General features: G+C 38.5%; 1 protein-coding gene across 1 annotated transcript in view; it reads right to left on the minus strand.

Moving 5' to 3' along the window:
- LOC150085177 (WAP four-disulfide core domain protein 1-like) overlaps positions 1-15,897 on the minus strand; it is a 95,700-nt gene that overhangs the window by 45,027 nt on the left and 34,776 nt on the right. Inside the window, exons 2-3 of the mRNA XM_090373069.1 lie at positions 15,224-15,425; positions 11,801-11,854 (exon numbers count right to left, since the gene is read on the minus strand). Coding sequence (XP_090229195.1) covers positions 11,801-11,854; positions 15,224-15,425 — 256 coding nt within the window. The remainder of the gene's footprint in view (positions 1-11,800; positions 11,855-15,223; positions 15,426-15,897) is intronic.

Below are 15,897 nucleotides of genomic sequence, written 5' to 3' on the forward strand. Positions count from 1 at the left end.
TTCTAACTGATTTAAGATGTGTAGTTTTAATTTTCTTAAGCTGAAATTTTTTTTGATTAATGTTTGTCTGTTGCTAGGTCGTTCCTTCCCATAATTCGTAGCGTACCTGAACTTTCGCCAGTGCAAGCGCCATTCCAATTTGAATAAACGTAAAAAGAAAAACTACGAATAAATATAGAGCCATGTTAATTAAACTTTGAATCCAATCTCTAAACGAAAATTCATTAAAAAAAAAAAGTAATGCTGGAGTCAAGGACAGCATATTGGCACAGTACCCGTTCGTCGGATGGCTGCAACAGCTTGCAGTTCCCAACGGCGAATTTGTCCAGAATATTTAAGACCAGAAAGTCCGAAAATTATTATATTAAAAGTTCTTTGCGTTTATCGATACCGTAGCAACAATATCGCTTGTAAATAAAAAAAATTACTGTTATATCAGTTCGAAAAGAGAGGCAATGTTGAGTGCATTTCCTATACTTCGAAAACTGAATACTTTGCATTACAGGTATACCTCACTTAACGATATTTCATTGAGTGTGTATCCGTGAGAGCACGCTGTTTAGTTGGGTGCCACTTAACTACCAAGGAGCAGCGATCACCGGTAAAGTTGCTTTGCAATAACCGTCCACGCCACGACCAGGCGGGCCCCCAATATACACGTACTGCCTTACACCAGGCAAAAAATATATATAAAAAATAAATTAAATTTTAAAAAATAAAGAAAATACAAAAAACAGGAAAGAATTAAATGAAAAAATAAAAAATTCTACATCCATCGTAGTGCAATACTAGTGGCCGCAAGCAATCCCAATGTCACTGGTAGTCCAAACCAGTGGCACTAGCAGAAGATCACGCCCACTGTCAAGGTAATGAACCAGCAAGTATCTCGCTGTAGAGAAGGAAAAACAACTAAAAGGACTTTGAAAATACTCAGAGAATCGAGTCAGTGTCACAGCCAGGATGTGTTCTTAGAATGCAATCAGGACCGCATATTTAGAAACCACTAACAGGGATGATCTGGTTAATTCGCAATGTCCTTAGGAGTTCCTATTTCGAAGTCTCTCTTGATCCAGTCGGTAGTCCAGTCAGTATCAGTAGGTCAAAAGTAGTTGTCCAGCAAGTGATTTAATCACGTTGTAAAAGAGTCCAATCAAAGATACAGAAAAAGTTTGCGCATTTCAGCTAACGTTCATGAAGAAATCCCATCCAGAAGAATCATTAAACCGACACTTAAAAATTACGATCGATATCTCATGTCGTTATAAATACACATTAAATTATTTCCAGAAATATTAAAAAACGCACCAAAATATTGCGATTTACTGCCAAATTGAAGCGTCATTATTAAAAGTAATCCACAGGCCATTTTTATTCTGTTTACTTGATTCATTTATTGATTGTTTTTGTTGTTATGGGGGTTTGATGGCGCATAAGCGGCTTTTGCTATAATGCGCCTTCAATTTATTGAATTCACTTGTACCAGTCTCGTTTTGCACCCATTAAATAGAAAATAGATCCAAAACGCTCATAAAAAGGGAGAAGCAGCATGGAAGGAAATTAAGATATCAAATATGATAAAAACCCACCATGGCATGATTGTATTCAAAACTCTTGCTTATTAGATCTCGGTGCAATATATACACCCCCAACCCCCGATGCTCAGACAATCAATGATATTGCATCCTGGCTAATAAATACGCTTCACACATCTGCTATCCACCTCATCTGTGGAGATTTTAACTTACCACCAAATCTCCAACATCTTCATGAGTCACTTATGGCTAAGATCGCACCTAGTGGCCTCAGGATCATAAACGAAGGCCCAACTAGAGGTCTTCATCGCCTGGATCTCATATTATCGTCTGGTTCCTGTAGCGTCGACATTAAACCCGAAACTCACTTTGAATCCGATTATGAACCCATCGTAGTCCTATTGCAGCTCCCAACGCCCAACTTTAATGTCTCCCACTACGTCAAAAGGAAGATCATCATCTCACCCACCTTTCTACAACCGAACAGATGCCTTTATGCAACAAGATTAATTCCCTGGGAAGTTCTCGAATCAGGAGATCCGGAACTGGCTCTAGACATTAACTAGATGGTTGCACACTGTTACTATGTTCTCAGCAGCTAAACAGGTCAGTATCTCCGCTAGAACTAATGCTTGGTGATCTTCGGAGCTAAATTACAGTTTCAAGTGCAAACAGTCCCTCCATAAACAATGGAAACAGTCTGGTACAGCATATGACCGAACTCAGTACTCCAAAGCTAGAGCATTGTTTAACAGACTGAAATCGCAAGCCATTAAAGAATACACTGACAAGACCTTATCCAAAGGCAAAGTGCCATATACCCGTAACTCTGAACCAGACTCCAATTTCAATCCAGTTGAATGGATCAACTATGTAGCCAGATTCCAAGACAACATCACACAACCATATGATTACCAACCAGACCCCATTTCAAGTCCAGATGATGAGCTGTTTTCCATTAAAATCGATCGACAGCAGCTTCGTCAAGCCATCAACTCGCTGCGTCCGTCATGCACCGCTGGCATCGATGATATCCCACATTTCATCGTAAAGTGCCTCAGTCCATATATCCTTGATCCTCTGCTCTACTTGTTCAACTCCATCCTCTCTCATAGAGTGTTTCCTGCATCCTGGAGCAAATACAGTCTTGCCCCACTACCTAAAGTTCAACTACCAAGCCAGCCGAAGCACTGTAGACCGATTTCCACTGCATCCACGCTCCTAAAGCTACTGGAAAAAGTCCTTCCGCATATAACACGCCATCTTCTTCCACAATCATCAAAACAACTCCATTATGTTCTCCCTAATAGATCAACTGTCTCCAACCTTCTGGCAGTCCAAACGGAAATTTTAAATGCATTTGAGGCCAAATCAGAAATGGCGGTTGTTTATGCCGATATTGAAGCTGCTTTTGATAGCCTCAACATCTCAGCCCTTCTGAATCTCCTAACCAATTTCTTTCGGATCAAAGGTGACGTTTTCGCTTTTCTGCACTCGCTCCTCCGGAACAGAACAGTGTACCTCACTCATCGTAACCTCTGCTATACCCGATCCATCAATGCTGGTGTGCCACAAGGTGGCGTTTTATCGGGGTTACTTTTTACCGCCCTCCTTATTCCGTTTGTGTGTAACAGAGATGATGTCATTACCTACGCCGACGGTATAAAGTTCCTAACGGAAATACCACCATCAGCCGACAGGGGAGTGATCACTTCGGAAATCTGTAATAAGATCACAGCTTTCTCTAGCCATCTCAACCATTTCGGTCTCAAACTGAACCCCCAAAAATCCGTTATTATGGTTTTTTCTCTGAAGAAGTGTCCCACATCCATACAACCCTCACTGCAGGGTGCAGTTATTCCAAGTGTTACTAAACACAAAGATCTCGGTGTAACCTTCGACCCAAACCTTAGGTTCAACTGTCACATTGAATGTGTTCTACGCAAGATCAACCGAATGCGCTAGATTGCCCGTCAACATCTTCTTCATAACACAGACGCAAGAACCACAATCAGATATCTGGAAACCATTGTGTATCCTACCTTTCTGTATGCCTCTGAAATATGGGCATCCGCAGTACCTTCTCTCATGAAGCCCATCTTCGCCAGTGAATACTGGATATTGAAGTGGGCAACCCACAAACATCGACTCCCCCCTCAGCAGAGGACCACTAGCATGGCCGACCAACTCCAAATCCCGCGGCTGCCTCAAATAATTAGCATGAGGAGAACTGTGACCACAGTCAAAATGCTGGTTGGCAAAATCAACTCCCCTGACTTCTGGGATATATGCCAGTGGCATGTTCCACTTCCTTCCTTACGAGCCACCCCTCTTCTTCAGCTACAACGGAACAGGCTGAAGATCAGTGACAGATTCCTACCTGGACAAGTACTTCCTACAGTACAAGCCCTGCTAATGATCGGAGTTGACCTGCAGAAATTCGCTTCTGATCGCAATTACAGGCGCTCGTTGGCCGAACTTGTTCCCCTTTTGTTTGGCCCCTGATGTTGACTCATACTGATATCTCCATCTGCTATCTCCTATGAGGCGCATAACGGCACGTCGCAGGCAAATCGACGAACTGTCTTCAGAAGAAAATGCAATACCGAACAATAATTTGGCACTGTGAAATATTCTGACTTGTGTGAATATGCTTAAATATGTGCTTTGTACATATGAACCTGTACATACCTTGGTGCACTGTCTGCCTCAACTATGTACATACTCATATCTATTGAATGGCTAATGCTACGTTTTTAATTGTTATGTAATCTTTTATACTACACAAATTTTTATACTGTACATATTTTTATATTACCCTATATCATTGTCAAGCCCCTGGCCTCCTGGCTGTGGCGGGCACATTATTGTATCTTTACTGTACAATAAAGATTTTCTTCATCATCTTGGACTGGGAGAGCCAACACATGATATACAATACTGCGAATAAACAGTGGAGATTAACAAAATGTCTGGCCCAAATAATTCTGGGAGAGCTGATGTGGTCAATATACTCAAATCACATGGTGAAAAATTTGACTACCGAAGGAAGCCCACAAAATAAATAACCACCAAGATCATATTAAAAGCTTTTACCCATTTAGAAATTCTGACGGCCATCTTTGCTGAGAAAGATGAAGACACGCAAAGGAGCAGCATCAGAATTAGCAGGAACAGAAAAGTATATGAATATTACTAGCTATTGTACGAAGAGAAGAATGCGTAATACTGTAACGAAGCACATTTTAAACTATCCCATCCACCTACAACAGAAGTTCTCTTGTGACCCACTAAGGTTAAAAAAAATTGTTTTCTATTCTACAAATTTTCCTTTCTTCAATGGTTATGGGACTAATGGGGATGGTTGCACATTAAGGTTATCATCGGGGGAAACACTGGAAGCATGTATAATCTAGGTAAAGGAGCTAAAAGTGTTCAAGACGAAAAAAAAAAAAAAAAAAACTTAGGTGTTTTAATTCAATTTGACATGAAATTTTCCATGCAATGTAAATAGGCGCTAGGAAGGCACATGGTGTTCTGCTTATGATTAATGGCGCCTTTGCTAGTAGGGAAAAGAATGTCATTATTTCTCTTTACAAAAAGATGGTTAGACCGAATTCGGAATATAGTATTCAGGTCAGAAGACCACAATTAAAAAAAAAAAAAAAAAAACATAAAATTTCTGAAGAGGGTGAAGTCTCTTCATTCTCTCCAGAAGTTCAAGTGACCAGATTAAACCAGGTACTTAAGTTATATTGTACTAAATATTTCTGGGTGCGGTAAGGAACAGCAGGTTATCATTATCGTCTCCTCCAATTATTTCACGGATTCAATTTTAGATAAATATGTAAATTAGTTTTTTCAACCCTATCAGCAGCCAGTTAAAAAAAAAAAAAAAAAAAAACTGAAAGCGTTATTGAAGCCCAAGACAAGTTAAAGTCATTTTGACACCCATCATGTAGTGAACTGTAAATAAAATGAGGCTCTAATAACATGGCACGTCACCAAGTCTCCTATCGCAGCATCACTTCACCGAGACCTTCAAAGGGCTTTGGTTTGGCTGGAATTTTAATGGCGCACTGGCAGTGAAGTCCTAATTAGCTAAACAATTAGCACGCCACAAGACCAGTCTTGAAACTTTTAACAACTCTTTGTTCTCAAAGATTGGATATATCAGATACTTTTAATCAAAAGAATATTTTCGAGTGACGAAACAATGATGGCACAACTGATAGAGGTAAGAAGCAGAATCCAACTACGGGGGAGAATAGGCGTGGCCTGGCTTAGGAAGAAAAGAGTTTAATCGAAAGCAGTACCTAAAACAACCTCGAGAGCAGAGAATATGGTTTGTAATGAAGCCCATAAACGATTTGGTACTGCGAGAGAGTTGAAACTGTTATTTTGCTAATGGGAACGATGTAAGGTTCTGGTTCTTCTCGAAAGTCAGTAGCACTGGAAAAGTGTTATTTAAATGATGAAATTGGTCATTTTAAAATTCAAATTTTTAAAATACAACTATTTCATTTATTGAATGCAATTATGAACAACGTGCCCAACTCATTAAATTCAAGAATCCAGCAGACTGGCTCGATAGAAAGGGCTCATGAATTATTTACTATTTCGCTAACGCAATGCATTACATTTCATGCGCATTAGCAAATAGTCATAATTCATGATTTAACAAAAAAAAAAAAAAAAAAAAACACAACATGAGCAAAAAGTAACTATTTTTATGCACGAACAGAGAGCATTTCGTTTCTGCATACGATAAAAGCAGTGGGATGACCAAAGCCCGATTTACCAAGGTGCAGGCTCCAAGCAAAACAACATAATTACTGTCGGACCAAATGCCCCCACATCCTTATATTTAGGGCCTCTAAACATATGGGCCAGGGTCCAACACTACCTAAATCCGTAGCTCAAAATGACCAAAAACTTCCAAAAATAAAACCGAAAAGGAATTTGATAACCTAGGGAAAAAAGAATGAATTAGACGAAAATTCCTCTCCCTTTATAATTGTGGGTAAATTAGGTGTCCTTCGGAAAGGAAAACGTAATTTACATACAGTAATCCCTCCCCAACCGCGGATTTCGTTGATAAGATAGTGGCACACCTGAAGGGCGATTACTGGTAAACTTAGTGAAGCTTTTCCTAATATCGCTACATACAGGTGCAGGCTGTCCTCTTAATACTACATTCCTCAATTTTTCCTGACATTTGCATTTCATCCAGACATATTTTTGACTTGTTTTCGCTTTGAAAACTATCGTGTTTGCGTATTAAATGAAGGTGCGACCTAAAAGAATAGGCAACATTTTGTATATCTTGCTCTTAATGTATTGTCCATCTTATTGTTTTTTGGTTGTGTAAAAGAAGCATGAAGTTTACTGTACGGTACTTTTATATATTTTACTGTGATATCTGTTGCTTCTCCCCTAACACCCATATTTTCTATGTATACTTGGTCCCAACCGCGGTACTTTTTAGTATTAGTAACGGCCGCATGGTGCAAGAAAGCCTATGGCTTATGCTGCACCAGCCAAAAAAAAAAAACCGAACAAAACAATGATAAAAACAAAAAAAATAAAATAAAAAAGTAAATAATAATAATTAATAAAAAAAAAAAAATTTTAAACCTATCATCCTATGCGCTTCCCTTACCCGAAAGTACTATCCAGATGAGCTTTGAATTTCCCCAAACTGTCGGCCTCTACCACCCACGAAGGCAACTTATTCCAGTAATTTATAACTCGCTGGCTAAAATAATTTAGCCAGCGAGTTATAAATCCAATCTAAACATTTCCCCCCGTAACTTGAATTTATGTCCCCTAGTTCTAGCATCATTTATAACCTTGAAAATTTCGTCCTCATTCATTTTACTGATGCCTCTCAGAGCCTTAAACACCTCAATCAAATCTCCTCTAAGGTGTCTAGTTTCCAAACTCTGCAACCCACATATTCGAAGTCTTTCTTCATAAGGACGCCCTTTTGCCGATCTCACCAGGCGAGTTACCCTTCTTTGCACCCTTTCAAGAAGCTCGATGTCTTTCTTTAGGTGCGGTCTCCATACTTGAACACAGTATTCCAAGTGTGGTCTAACATAAGCCTTATACAAATTGTATAATGGGATTATCACGTCCCTATCTCTACTTGCAAAAGTTCGATAGATCATCGATAGGGCAACATGGGCCTTCCTTGCAACCTGTTTACAATGCTCAGAGAATTTCATGTCTGACCGTATCGTAACACCCAAGTCCCTTTCCTTCAGTACTGGGTTTAGTTGAACTCCACCAAGTCAATAAGTTTTTTTGGGATTACTGTTTCCCAGGTGTAATACTTTACACCTTGTTGGATTAAAGCACAGCTGCCATTTTTCTGACCATTCGTGAAGTCTATCTAGGTCTCTCTGAAGAAGCTCAGCTTGACAGTGATCATTAACTACTCTACCAATTTTAACATCATCTGCAAATTTAGATATCACGCCCTCTATCCCTTCATCAATGTCGAAATTTATACTGATCCTTGGTTCCCCAAGGATCAGTATTAGGTCAGTGGTCCTAATACTAATCCTTGGGGAACCCCACTTCTTACATCAACCCAATCTGAGGAATAGCCATTTATCACAACCCTCTGCCTCCTGCCCTGAAGCCATCCTTCTATCCATCTAAGGATTTTCCCAGTGATTCCAACCTGTTCCAGCTTATAAAGCAACCGCTCATGTGGGACTCAGTCAAAAGCTTTGCTGAAATCTAAATAAACAATGTCGAAATTATTCCCTAAACCCAGCTCGTGAGTGACAATTTTGAAATAGCGAACCAGATTTGTTAAACATGATTTTCCCTTTACAAAACCATGCTGAGTAGCCTTGAGAATTTCAATTCGATCCAAATGATCCTGAATTCCACCCTTGATCATTGCCTCCATGATTTTCCCTACTACTGAAGTCAGACTGACAGGTCGATAATTTCCAACTTCACTTTTAGAGCCACCCTTATGTATGGGAGATACATTTCCACTTTTCCAATCCAAGGGAATCTCCCCAGAGTCTAGCGATGCTCGCATAATTAGCCTCAATGGTTCAATGCACTCGCTTGCCGCCTCCCTTAAGATTATAGGGTATATTCCATCAACTCCAGGAGCCTTACTGGTCTGTAGGCTCGAAAGTTTTTTCATTAAATAATCTTGCGAAATTTCAATATCATTAATTACATATTTTTTAACTTCGCTCCCACAATTTCCCATTGCCACAAAAGGCTTTTCATTTGTAAATATCGATGCAAAATAACTGTTGAGTTCATCTGCAACGGCAGCTGGTGTATTTAATACTATCCCCTTTCCCTTACGTAAAGGTCCGATCTGATTTGTCCTGCTCTTCTTGGCATTTATATATGTGAAGAATTCCTTATCCCCCCCCCCCCTCTTTGCTCTGTTTGCTAGTGATTTCTCATAAACTCCCTTTGCCTGTTGGACCTTTTCTGCGGCTCTATTACATATCACCTTGTAGCTGTTATAGGCTTCAGTACTTTTTATTGCTCTGTAACCTTTCCATGCCAACTTTTTCTGCTCAAGTAATGCGGCAACTTCACTATTCATCCAACTTGGAACCCTTCTCGTGGAGTATTTTTTAATGGTATATACGCATTCAAGGCATCTGTGATTAATGTTTTAAAAGCGTACCACAGTTCAATTGTATTCATTCTCTGCGCGATATCTACCCAGTTAATAGAGGCCATGTAATACCTTAAGGCATCGTAATTTCCTTTTCTGAAATTAAAACCCATTCCTTTGCCTTTAACTACTACTACCTCTCTCGTCATCATCCACCGTAGAACTCCGTGATCACTTCCTGCTACTGGTTCCTCTACTGTCAGCCCTGTTATGTCATCTGATTCATGTGTGATGATGAGGTCTAGGACATTCTTTTCTCTAGTACTTTCCCTGACATGTTGATACAAATAAGTCATCTAGTTGATTTAAAAATTTTGTTCCCCATGTCGAGTTTCCTTCCCATTTACTCCAATCAATTAGAGGCAAATTGAAATCACCCATAATAAGGCATTGACACTTACTTGTCCATTCCATTTGCATGTAGAGGCTTTTGTCATAATCTTCACAATCACCTGGTGTCTGTAGATTACTCCTACTCGCATTATACCTTTGTTTCCAACTATCTCACACCATACAGACTATACTAGCATATGAAATGTCTGAATCCGGGAAAGATATCGTCGCACTCAGGCTGCTTCTGATAAGAAGCATTACCCCACCACCCCTTCTATCTAACCTATCCTTCCTAAATACCGTATACAAGCTGTACTGAAACTCATCATCACCAATTTCCGGGTGCCACCACGTCTCTGTAAGCCCTATTATGTCCGCGTTACTTGTTTTAACCAGCAGTTCGAATTCGCTCATTTTATTGACGACACTTCTAACGTTACTGTATAAACAATTAAGATTTACTGTTCTTGTGTATTTAACAACCCTAACACAACCCTTGAAGTTTTTTAGGCTCTCTTCCCTGATATTAGCTACCCGCTCACGTGAAACGTCTTTGCCCCCAGAACATCTAGATAATACGTCCAGTTGGGGTAACAGATAAGAACTCTTAAGGTATGTGCAAGAGTTACATTGACCAATATTATCAGATAAACGTGTGTCAGTATTACCCACATCCCCCCCAACTAGCAGTTTCAATGAACCTTTAAGGTATCCTCAATAATACTGGCAAAAACTTTTGCACCACCTTTGTTTAAGTGTATCCCGTCTCTACAAAACAAATTCCTTCTACCTACAAGTGTGGGCCATGCTGATAGAAATTTACCCCCTAAAGCCTTGCAGATTCCTTCAAGTCTTGAGTTAATCCACAAGGCTCTTAACATATAATCCCTCCTATCGTGTCTGGGCAGAATTGCAGACACAGACATTATGGCCTAGCTCGCGACATTTCCTCAGCATGGTCCTGTATTTTTCCAACAACTCGTCAGATCGTGTACGTTTAATATCATTTGTCCCCACATGAATAATAATATTTTCTTTACCCCCTTTAAAATCTGACAATCTGTTGGTGACATCATCAACAGTTGCTCCCGGCAGACATACACTGGTTCTGCTCCACCTATCTTTATTACAAAAAATATTCCCAGTTTCCCTGACAATGGAGTCTCCTAATAAAACAATGTCCTTTTTAACCAGAGTAGTTTGCACTTGGTTTTTCTGTTTTGAGGCTCGAATCGGGTGTGCATCACTTGGTAGATTGCTGGAGTTTTGAGTCCCTGACGAGCTCCCAGATGCATTATTTTCCAGGGCAAGCACTCGTTTTTTCAGGGACTCAAATTGTTCCATCAGTGCACCAAATTGTAATTTAAGATCGGTGCACTCCTTACATCGATCACAAAGAAAAGAATCCCCAGGTGAGGTAGGATTAGTCACCAGGTCGACCTTGGAAAACATTCCACAGGTTCCACAACGGATTAAATCATGACTCACCCGTAAATCGCCATCTGCTATTTCCGTGTGAGTCACGATACCCTGTGACGTGTTTAAGGCAGATCTCGTAACTACCATTATAAAATTAAATAAATATCAATGAAAGTAACTTTAAAAAATTGTATCTATAATATTATTAAAATCAAACAGTTACAGGAAAACCTATAACAAAATAATCCAACAATATCTAAATAAATCAAATATTTAAAAGCACTATCCAAAAGTAAACCACTTAACTGAGGAGCCCTGTCTAAGCGCGTCCGCTCACCTCGACTCTTTTAGCAATGTATCTCTTCTTGTTGGTAGGCTGTGCTCTTTTGTTGTTTTTTGTGATAGTGTACCAGCAAGATTGCAATGACTGAAGACGCGGATAAGAAAACATCCGCGAATAGTGTGATATTAACAATAGATTCTAAAATTTGTAAAATTTTACACAAGTACCAATATTCAGATCAAAGGGTAAAGCGATTCGCACTTTACTTAGATTACCCTCTCTCTCTCTCTCTCTGCTAAGAGAAAACGAATAGGGGAATGAAAAGAATAGTTAATCAATGAATTGTTAACGTTATTAAAACACCGCTGATCTGATCAACACCGACCAACTGACAAATTCAATACGAACATGAGCCATTTTCAAAACTAAAATTTTTGCACTTTAACACAAAAAGATTACTACTATGTACAATGCACAGTTTGTCCTATTGGGAAATCAAACTAATAATCACCAACTGAGGACTGTAATTACCATTTGAATTTTTAAGAATTTAACACAACTTACCTGACCCATCGGTGTGCAATGGTGCTGGTGAAGGCTCCTCTAGCCAGTCGATAACTGTGGGGTAAAAAAAAAAAAAAAAAAATTTTGCAAGTAGAAAAATCTGTAGAATACAAATAAGATTATTACATTACTAAAGGACACCGAGAACAAATTATGCACCTCAGGGCTAGGTAATTTTTTCGGTTATTAAAAAGAAAAGTTTTACTTTATAACAATAAAAAAACATGAATCCTTCAATTCATTAATGTATGTATTCTAGTATTGAAATAGATTGGTATCTAAATTCGCGGTTCTTTTAGATAAATAATGCGGTAAATTGATAATCTTAAATTACAGGTACCATAATGCTGTTCTAAAGTTTCCTTGAAGGTGACTCCTTATCACGATGGAAGTGATAATATTCTTTATATATCATTGCTGCGTGAAACGGCTCTGTGTCAACTTTTCTGAAGACAGGTAAATAAAAGAAAGTAAATTTAGTGGTGAAGTATCCGCCATATTGCATTCCTTCCATCAACCACCGCAGAGCAACAAACATATCTAGTTCTTCAGCTACAACATACTGTATGTGGATAACTTGTGATTTCCCTACCGAATTTCATTAAAAAACAACTAAACTGCCGAATTTCTGTTGGTCCAATTTTAATGAAATTCGGAGCAGCTCGAAAAATCGTTCTAAAAGAGCCAAATATAAAATATCATGAAAATCCATCCACTGGAAGTAATTATTACAGGCGGGAAGACAACAGGCACTTTACTCTTTTACAGCGTCTGAAAAATATAAATACAGGGACGTGTGTCAAGACTGAATCAAAAGTTCTTGAAACTAATTAACCAAAGGATCGAGATCAATTCCATCATTTTAAAGGCTTTACTATAGTGTAGTCAAATATATAGAAACGTGAAACTTTGGGACCACAAAGAGCTTCAATTGTAAAGCTAAAAATAAAATATGGCCAGTCAAATCAATACGAACTGCCCCAGCATAAAAGTTGCGGAATTGATTAAACATTATTAATTATGAACAGTTTTTGATTTGATTTCTTTTGAGTTAAAACTGTACAGTTGAATGGCCAACTCTAGTTAAAAAAATAGAAGAAAGTAAGATCGACATGATCCTGCTGAAACTTTTTTTTTTTTTTTTCGTGCAAACGTGGTAAAATTGTGGGCTTGCCTATTTCTTATGGAGGAGAAAGAAGTATCCCAAGCAGCCATTGTTATTGTGTGACAAGTCCTCCTCCTCCTCCCTTCATTGCATGATACAACCTGTGAATGTCGTCTAATCCAAATTCATGAAACCGGAACATCTGAATTCCGGTCCTCCAAAACCTCGAATCAAAAATGAACAGAAAATCTAATAATGTTGTTACTTAAGTTTGACTTTAATTGACAAAAATAAAAGCATCTCGTGCTTTTATTTTTCTGTCCTCTTAATATCCCCGGTCTGTATATTAGAATCCCCCTCGCGTTACGTTTCGGCTTATTTCTTCTGTGGTTTTCGAGCCATGACCTACAGTTTGTGGCTGTCATAAGGTCAACTTTCAGACAGTCCATTTTAAGTTCGGGCATTTCTCAGGGATTTAATTTCGGCACTCCATTATTCTTCATCTTCGTCATTGAGGAAGATGTACAATAATAGGGTTCAACAGGATACAGTGAGCGCCCGTTCGAGTTAACACAGCGGTGTCAACTGTAACGGTAGGCGCTCACTATCTCCAGTTCTGATGCCTTAGCATTTAGAGGGGCAGTCAACAATATTCTGCGCTGATGTACTGATTGGGGTATCGTTCTCCATTAGGCCACCCGCCACATTCTCGTATGTTGTTAAAGGCTCGTAATATTTTTCCTTTCATTGAACTAACTTTAAGAGAAAGAGGTGGTAGGGAATAAATCTAATGAATTGTGCAACTGATTTTATCAGTCATTATTGTTTTATTTTATTTTTTGACCAAAAACTGGTCTTACAGAAAGCGAATTGAGTCTGCGCATAATCATTGTGACTAACACTTTTTTAAAGAGTAACAAGGTAAAGAAGTATTGGCTTGAAGTTTCATTTTGGTACATTTAACATTGTTAATTAATTTAGTGTCCCAGAACATACAAAACCTGGGAGTTTCTGGCTCGTAGAGCCCTCTATCAAAAATTCTCATGGAAATTGTAAACGAAATGGCATACACCACTGATTAGCGTAAAAAAAAAAAAAAAAATTCCGAATTTGTATGAAGAAGCTTTTATCCAATTGGTAGTGTTGCTGCAGTGCTGAGTGAGCTAAGAGTTTTTATGTGAGATCTTGGATATGGACAATAAATATCCGAAATTCGACAGCAAAGTTATTAGCAAGTTACAATTAACAGTTATCTACAAGTCCTTCAAAATAATTTTATTCTAAGTCTTCAAGAGTTAAAATGTGAAATTTTTCAGCAATGCGAAAAATGATTACGGAATAAAGTTACATGTCATTATATGTCAATACATCACTGAATAACGCAACTGACTAGGTAGGTTTTTTTTCCCCTCCCACTAGATAAATGGAATATTCCTGCCATGTTGATAGCAAGGGTTCGCACTCCCGAATATTTGGGGGGGGGGGGGATAAATTTTCCCGGATTAACCGCAAAACGAAAGAAAAGAAAAGTAAAATGTAACATAAATACTATGTTCATATTTCGTTTCTTTTCCAACTTTGACTGACTGACTTCTGTGGGTAATAAATACCCCGGTTAATCCGCAACTCCATTTCGAATAATCGAGTCTACTGTATTATCAATAATATTAGAACAACGAAAGGAGTATCATATATGCATCAGACCTTCTGCTTTAATTCACTAAAGCAATGATCAATCACTTTAATCTTTTTCCAACATCCATAACATCAGGCCGACCGGGCTAGCCGAGTGGGTAAAGTACCTGCCCGGCAACCCAAAGGTCGCGGGTTCGATTCCCGCCTCGGGCTTGGATCAAAAGTACTGCAAAAACCTTGGGAGGTGCAATATGGCCACAGAAGCCGATGCGCCAATAACTACCAAATCAAAAAAAAAAAAAAAAAAAACCATAACATCAAAAGAGCTAAGCATGAACGAAAATGGGAAGGTGAGGAAAATAAGACAAGAGAAATTCCTTATAACATATGGGTTTGCTAGTTTTTGATTAAGTAGCGAAGCCAAAGTATTTAGTATATCATTGTGTGAAAATTGCTTGTATCATATGGTCTGCTTTGTTGTTTGGATAAGCCAAAGTATTTAGTGTATCATTGTGTGAAAATTTCTTGTATCATATGGTCTGCTTTGTTGTTTGGATAAACCAAAGCTTCAAGGAAAAAAAAAAAAATATATATATATATATACACACACACACACGAAGCTTCCCAAAAAGAGTGTATACAGTAGAGTCGCAATTATCCGTACATGGATAAAAGAGACTTACCGGGGGGTGGTTCCACTTTCGAAAGACACGTAAAAACACAACCGTTGAAGCAGCAACTTTGGTTTGTAGAAATGCAGTCGCTGTCTTTCTGGCACTGTTTGATCTCACACTCCAAAGGAAGCACTGGCACACGAGGAGCTGGACAACGCCACGACGTGAGGTTGCGGCCAATGATCCTTGTTAAATAAGTTTTCGTTTCTTTCTGTAAAAGAAATTTTTCACACATTAAGTCCACTAAAGTTTTAAAATACTCTGTAAAAAAAAAAATCGATTAATAGAGAACCAGAAAGATTTCATTGAAGAGAATTAGTACTGAACCCCATTTTAATTCAGGGCAACCAGGTCGTGGAGGGTCAGTTAATACGAAAATAAAATAAAAAAAAGTGCTTAGATAACCTGCTGTTGAGTGTTGAATAATCCAGAGATTGAAAGGCATACAGGAGAAGCAGAAGTTGAAGGGAGGAACTATGCTTCATCGTTGAAGCAATATATTCGCGGTAAACAGCATTAATATTATACAAATTTGTAAATTTAGGTTAATCCACGCACAAGAAAATGCATAATGAAGTAAAAGAGTTTTGTATCGAGTAAACTTCGTTTCTGTCATCGAAATGATTGAATTTATAATCCTAATTAGGAACATATTCCATTAAGAAAACATCAACTTAGCTATA

Source organism: Mastigoproctus giganteus, chromosome 5 (genome assembly GCF_048544385.1).
Source record: "Mastigoproctus giganteus isolate SK-2022 chromosome 5, ASM4854438v1, whole genome shotgun sequence".
Classification (NCBI taxonomy): domain Eukaryota; kingdom Metazoa; phylum Arthropoda; class Arachnida; order Uropygi; family Thelyphonidae; genus Mastigoproctus; species Mastigoproctus giganteus.